The sequence below is a fragment of the Cyprinus carpio genome, chromosome B22 (genome assembly GCF_018340385.1).
Source record: "Cyprinus carpio isolate SPL01 chromosome B22, ASM1834038v1, whole genome shotgun sequence".
NCBI lineage: Eukaryota > Metazoa > Chordata > Actinopteri > Cypriniformes > Cyprinidae > Cyprinus > Cyprinus carpio.
The window spans coordinates 15,233,019-15,240,765 of record NC_056618.1 but is presented as its reverse complement, the minus strand read 5'-3'; the positions used below and the strand labels follow the sequence as shown (position 1 = coordinate 15,240,765).

General features: G+C 34.7%; 1 protein-coding gene across 4 annotated transcripts in view; it reads left to right on the top strand.

Annotated features, from left to right (window-relative positions):
* Positions 1 to 7,747, top strand: part of LOC109080562 — an 87,247-nt gene continuing 79,500 nt past the window's right edge. For 2 of the 4 annotated variants that reach the window (XM_042748735.1, XM_042748738.1), the window contains exons 1-2: positions 1 to 166; positions 2,076 to 2,390. In XM_042748735.1, the coding sequence (XP_042604669.1) occupies positions 109 to 166; positions 2,076 to 2,390 (373 nt within the window). In that variant the 5' untranslated portion in view covers positions 1 to 108. Of the gene's footprint in view, positions 167 to 2,075; positions 2,391 to 2,999; positions 3,297 to 3,814; positions 4,521 to 7,747 lie in introns of those variants that run through there. The other 2 variants (XM_042748733.1, XM_042748736.1) reach the window with 2 other exon arrangements.

The window sequence follows — 7,747 nt, the reverse complement described above, 5'->3', positions numbered from 1 at the left end:
ACTGAGATGAAGGTTAGGGGAGGATTCGAACACAAACAGATAAATATCACAGTTCACTTGTGTTTAAGACATTCTAAGGGATAATATTGTCAGCTTTTCAGTGAACTGATGAGGAAAATGGCAATCAAATTAGTTTTGTTCTGTTTGTGTTTCTGGCGTCTAGATGGTGAGTTTGAAATGTGTTTTTATGGCTTCAGTTGCTTCTGTTCTGATATCATGTAAAAAATTAGTGGTTAGATTAGTCAGAGATGATTTTTTTTTTTTTTTTTTTTTTTTCTTTAAAATCAATTCAGGTGTGAACTTAGTTATTAGTTATGAAATAAAATAAATATGAAGCTCAAATACCCAACAGCATTAATTGTAGTGTGACATTAAAGATTAAAGTAAAAGCATCTTCATTTCACTAGTGGCCAAAAGTGTTATCTGAAGGGGATTGGTCTGTTTGTTTGTTTGTTTGTTTGTTTGTTTGTTTGTCTGTTTGTTTGTTTTGTTTGTTTGTTTGTTTGTTTGTTTGTTTGTTTTCATCTCTGCAAGTGTCAGACTCAGTTCCATGTTTTGTGTTTGTTTTGCTTTGTGACTCAGTTTCTGTCTTCCACGTCATTGATTTAATCCCAGGTGTTTCCTGTGTTTCCATTGATCCCAAGTGTGTCTAGTCTTCCCATCACCCTGTCCTGTATAAATAGTTTTCCCTGTGTTCAGTTTAGCGTCTTGTATTGTTTTTTTTGTTTTTTTAACGTAATCTTAATAAAGTTTGAAGATGTCATTTTTATTAGACATGACATGACTTTTGGCCACTACTGTACCTATTGTTATTATATATATAAAATATGTTAGGTAAAAAATGTTAGCCTGAATGCACTGTAAGTCACTTTGGATAAAATTGTCTGATAAATGCATAAATTTAATTTTAAATATATATATATATATATATATATATATATATATATATATATATATATATATATATATATATATATATATATATATATATACAGTACAGGTCAAAAGTTTGGAAACATTACTATTTTTAATGTTTTTGAAAGAAGTTTCTTCTGCTCATCAATCTGCATTTATTTGATCAAAAATACAGAAAAAAAAACAGTAATATTGTGAAATATTATTACAACTTAAAATAATAGTTTTCTATTTGAATATACTTAAAAAAAAATGTATTCCTGTGATGCAAAACTGAATTTTCAGCATCATTACTCCAGCCTTCAGTGTCACATGTAACATCCAGTCTATCACATGATCATTTAGAAATCATTCTAATATTCTGATTTATTATGAGTGTTGGAAACAGTTCTGCTTGCTAATATATTTGATGAATAAAAGGTTAAAAAGAACTGCATTTATTCAAAATAAAAAAAAATTCTAATAATATATATTCTAATAATATATTTTCTTTACTATCACTTTTTATCAATTTAACACATCCTTGCAGAATAAAAGTATTGATCTTATTTAAAAAAAAGAAATAAAAAAAAATTACTGACCCCAAATTAGTGACCAGTAGTGTATATTGTTATTACAAAATATTTATATTTTAAAAACATAGCCTTTTTTTTTTTTTTTTTTTTTTTTTTTACTTTTTATTCATCAAAGTATCCTAAAAAGTATCACATGTTCTGAAAAAATATTAAGCAGCAGAACTGTTTCCAACTTTGATAATGAATCATCATATTAGAATGATTTCTAAAGGATCATGTGATAATGATCCTAAAAATTCAGCTTTGCATCACAGAAATAAATGATAATTTAAAGTATAATAAATTTAAAAACAATTATTTTAAATTGTAATAATATATAACAATATTACATTTTTTTCTGTATTTTTTGATCAAATAAATGCAGGCTTGATGAGCAGAAGAAACTTCTTTCAAAAACATTAAAAATAGTAATGTTTCCAAACTTTTGACCTGTACTGTATATATAATGTGTGTGTATTTTTTTCTCATTGACCATATTTTGTCTTTTGCAGTAGAATATTATTAACTTCAAATTAAAAGATTGAAAGTATTTTAGTGATCAAACCAACATCAAGTGATTTTAAAATGATAAACTCTGTTCTGCAGATGTGTTTGGTCAGGAAATTAAGTTAGTGAAACCGGGAGATTCAGTCACTCTGAACTCTGGTCTTACTGAAATGAAGGATGATGATGAGATTCAGTGGAGGTTTGGATATGTAAACACTTTAATAGCTGAAATCAATAAACAGGCCGACAACATGACTGTATATGAAGATGTTCTTGATGGAAGATTCAGAAACAGACTGAAGCTGGACAATCAAACTGGATCCCTGACCATCACAAACATCAGACATGAACATACTGGAATTTATAAACTGGAGAGAAAAAGTTTGGGGAAGAGTTTCTCTCTTGTTATCATTGGTGAGTTAAAATAAGTTCTATATTATAATCGTAAGACCAAAATTCCTGAAAAGACTGAACACAAGATTGTCCACAAAAACAGATACCATTAAAGCAACAAAGCTACAAACCTCGAGAAGAGATCACCAATAAAGTACACAGAAAGTCATTTGAATCCTTCAAACTGAAGGACCGTGAATGAACGGCGCATATGGCACATCATCTGTGCACCTAAATAAACAAATAATCAAAGAGTAAGGGAATACTAGAATAATCAAATATCGAAATTAATAACATTCTGTGTTTTAGAGTCATTTGAAATTGTCGTCAGATTAAATTCAAAACTGAAATCAAATTGAAGCAAAATTAATACAAATTAAGTGAACTTTGCTGGAGCTCAAGTAAAATACCTTCATGCAGAATACTGTTGGATTCAGTTGTTGGGTCAATGATTGATCCTTAAATCAGCACAAACATACAGTTATTAATCCAAACACCATTTCTGTTCTTTTATATAATTAATCTCAAATTTACACTTCAAAAGTTTTACTTAGTAAACCATCAGATAAAACTCTAAATCTGTGATGAACCCTGTTTCTGTTTGTTCTCTGTGTGTTTTTGATAATGCAGATGAAATATCAGTGAAGAAGGGAGAATCAGTCACTATAAACTCTGGTCTTACTGAAATAATGGACGACAAGATTCAGTGGAGGTTTAGAGGTGAAAACACTTTACTAGCTGAAATCAATAAACAGACCAACAGATTCACTGTATGTGATGACGTTCTTGATGGGAGATTCAGAGACAGACTGAAGCTGAACAATCAAACTGGATCTCTGACCATCACAGACATGACAACTCAACATGCTGGATATTATGAACTACATATCAACAATAAGATAAAGGATTTCCTTCTCGCTGTCTATGGTGAGTTAAATATTTGTTCCACCTGTTTTATTTTTTCATCACCAGATACAATATTATTCCGCACACTGTTTTGCTTTTTTCTGTCTGTTCTGTTGTTTTATATTATTATTCTTCTGGAGATTACATTTCAAACTTTGGGGAAGTCGTGGCCTAGTGGTTAGAGAGTTTGACTCCTAACCCTAAGGTTGTGGGTTCGAGTCTCGGGTCGGCAATACCACGACTGAGGTGCTCTTGAGCAAGGCACCGAACCCCAAAAACTGCTCCCTGGGCGCTGCAGCATAAATGGCTGCCCACTGCTCCGGGTGTGTGTTCACGGTGTGTGTGTGTTCAATGCAGTGTGTATGCACTTTGGATGGGTTAAATGCAGAGCACCAATTCTGAGTATGGGTCACCATACTTGGCTGTATGTCACGTCACGTCAAACTAACTGCTTAAGTAAACAAACATGAAGGATTTAAATTGTATTACTCTGTGACAACCCCTTTTCTGTTTGTTCTCCGTGTGTGTGTTTGATACAGATGAAATATCAGTGAAGGAGGGAGATTCACTCACTCTCAACTCTGGTCGTACTGAAATAACAAAGTTTGAATCGATTGGGTGGTTGTATATGAATGAAATTGCTTTAATAGCTAGAAGCAAACCATGGGTCGACAATTTCCCGGTGTATGATGATGTTCTTGATGGGAGATTCAGAGACAGACTGAACCTGAACAATCAAACTGGATCTCTGACCATCACAAACATCACAACTCAACATACTGGACGTTATGTACTCATCATAGATAGAGGACCGATAATTCGGTCATTAAAAGCTTTCAGAGTTTCTGTCTATGCTGAGTAGAGAGCAGATTCAAAAGAGCTGAACAAGAGCAAGCACATATTCACATCAGAAACCTAAAGAATGATGTTGCTTCTTATATTATTTATATTTATCCTCTGATATTGATGTGGTTAATTTTCAAATGCTCATATATGCTCAAAGTATCAAATGCAAGTGTTTGTCATGGTCAGTAATGAAGATTACCAAAGATGCTCGCATTCAGTAATTTTTCATATTTGATTTAAATTGATTTCAAATGTTCCTCTCTTGCAGTGTTATTATTGTACACATTCAGTTTGAAGGTTTGTTTATATGTCTGTCAGATTAGACACACAGATCTCACTTTTCTGTCCATTTGTCATCTGTATTTGCTTGCCTTTATCAATAAAGTGTTCTCACTCTGAGGTTCAAGAGTCTCTCCATAATTTACTACAGTTGTCAAGCACCTCCTGGAGGAATACAAAGGTAAGCAGTGCATATGAAGTTTTACATTATTCAGACATCATATTTAATTATATTCGTAAATGTTTACATTATTATTAAGCTTATACCAATGAAACATAATTTTTACTTTTATTACTATTAAATTGTTATTTTTGTAAGATTTTCTGAAGCAAATCACATATACAGCTAAAACATTACAAATTGTATGATTTGGTGAGCTAAAAATGTGATTTTATAGATTAAGGTGCTTCAGGTACTGTTCTAGAATTTAAAGCGGCAGACGCGTGTGCACTTAGAATGAACAGACGACATCGTTCACTGGTGAGGATGATAATATCGTTATCTTTATAGTTATAGTTCAGACAGGACCACTTTGGAAAGTTTACTTGAGTTTATTGAACACAATTTATCTTTGGCGGTATGGTTCCTTATGGGGGTTCTTGCTCACAGAATAACTGAACATACAAGAGCTTTAAACATTAACCCCCCGGAACCATCAGCTTAGAAATACATGACAATTAAGACTCTTAATAATGTCTTTAAGCAAACAGTGATAATCATGTAGATGTGGCAGTGGGATGTCTATCCTGTAGCCTGGTTATGAAGATGAGTGTCTCTCAGCAGTGAGGTCCATGCCCGCTAAGATTTGAAAGCCTTAGTGATCTGAAACAAAGAAGACGACAACCAGAATGTGCACGGTAATATGCTCATGCTTATAATGGGGAGGGAGGGAGGGTTGCGAGCCGTTGACCATACAGGACTTACCGAGCAGTGGTGCCACTGCCATGTAAATAAAACCAATTTACAATATAAGTACTTTTTGGATTGGAGCGATTTGACAGCTGACCGCATCAGCTGGTCACAGCCTATGCCTCCGTGGCCTGACTGAACTAACGCTGCACTCGATAAGACTAGATCTAGATCATAACGATGGGAAGGGAACCACGAAGACAACAAGCACATGGCGAACTGTCAAAACAAAAAACAACAACAACCTGCTGATAAAACCGAAGTCATGTTTCCCTCCCCCCCCCCCCAGGAAAACCACCTGACGCACCAAGGAGGGACTCATCTCGTCGCCGACGGACGTCCTCGACTAGAGTCTTATCCAGAACATCCCGGCCCAGTATCCAACTCCTCTCCTCCGGACCATAACCATCCCAGTCCACCAGAAACTGGAATCGCTGACGGATGGCGCCCAGTGATCTCCGAACCCCTGGATGACAGGCTACTCTGGATTCGTGACCCCACCGGAGGACCTCAGCTGGCACAAACAACCAACCCTCCAGACACCCCCTTGGGACCTACCCCTCCTGCACGGCCTTCCCCACCTGCTGCTCGATATCACAAGAGAGGGATCCCACCACCACCCCCTTGGGGAGAACGGTGTCAGGAGCCACATCCCTCCCAGGACTCTCGAACAGATGAGAAAGGGCATCAGGCTTTGTGTTCTTGGAACCTGGGAATATGAGAGGGAGAAGTTAAACCGCCCAAAGAAGAGTGCCCAGCGGGCCTGGCGAACATTACAACCTTTCGGCCGGACAGATATATTCCAAGTTTTTATGATCCGTCCAAACCAAGAAGGGCTGCACTGCTCCATCCAACTAATGGAGCCAGCAGCTCCCTGTTACCTATGTCATAATTTCGTTCTGCAGGGCCCAGGTGGTGAGAGAAAAAGGCACAGGGGTAAACTTTCTCATCTCTGGGGGACCATATGGACAGAACTGCTCCTACCCCAACCTCCAAGGCATCCACCTCAACAATAAACTGCCATTCAGGATCTGGAAGACAGAGATGAAACGGGACTTAAGAACATCAAAGGCCTCCTGAGCCTGAGAATTCGCTCTGAATGGTACCTTGGGTGAGGTAAGTGCTGTTAAGTGTGCAGCAACCAGGCTAAAGTTCTGGATGAATCGGAACGAAAATGCTACTCAAAAGTTATGGTTTATTAATGTCTACACCTAACACAACCCTAAACCTACCCTTACAGTAATGCAAATACAGTAATTATGTGTTATATTCGCGGTTGTAGCTAGAAGGGATACAGATACAGAAAACCAACAATATATATTTTTTTCTACCAATTAGATTGTGTTTTTATTAAATTCTTCACCTACCCCAACCCTAAACCTACCCTTATAGTAATGCAGGTACATTAAATATTGTTGTTTAGCATGAGAAAAAGGATGGGTAGGATAAAATGTCAGGACAGCAGTCCGGATTCAGCGCTAAGACTTACATTTCATTTGGGAAATCTAATATATACGTTTTTAAATACTGAATGAGGTTTGTTTTTACTATTTTCTAATACAACTTTCAAATTTAACACTATTTTCAAACATGCGCATCCTCACTGCGTTAACATAATTGTGGGTGGGACCAACAGAAACTGGCCAATCATTATTTTGTATGGTAAGCACCTATAGGAAGAGGGAAAATTAATAAACTGCCTGTAATTGACCATGAAAACTCACGTTAAATATATTTTAAAGCACATATATGAAGTTAAAGTGAAACTATACATTATAGTGAAACTATACATTTATAATATATTATCTTTTGATTAAAAAAAAAACCTTCATCTGGAAAATTACCAGCTTCTCACTGGGTGAGCCACAGCCCGTAGCTTCAACACTGGTTCCCCCCTGGTGGAAAGACCTGCCCAACTCAATCCGAGCAGCTGAGTCACTGCTCTTTTGTTGATTTTGATTGCTTCCATTGTCCTCATTTGTAAGTAACTTTTTTTGTTTATATATTAAATATTTTTATATATAATATAAAATATAAGAATATAAATATATAAATGTATATACATGTAAATATTGTCAATAAAAATATATATATATATAATATACAAATAAATATATATATATATGTATGTGTGTGTTTTATATTTACACAATACACAGTAAACATATATCGCATATGTTTACAAAAACTTTAAAAACATATATCGCAAAATATAAGTTTTTTTTTTTTTTTTTTTTTTTACATATGTGTGTACTGTGTATATTTATGTACTGTATATATAAATACAAACATTTACTTATATTATATATAAGTATATTTATAATAAAATAAAATAAAAACATAACATATTTTTCTTAAATATAAACATTCATGTGTGTGTATTTATATATACATAATAAATATACACAGTATATGCACATATTATATTTTTGTTATG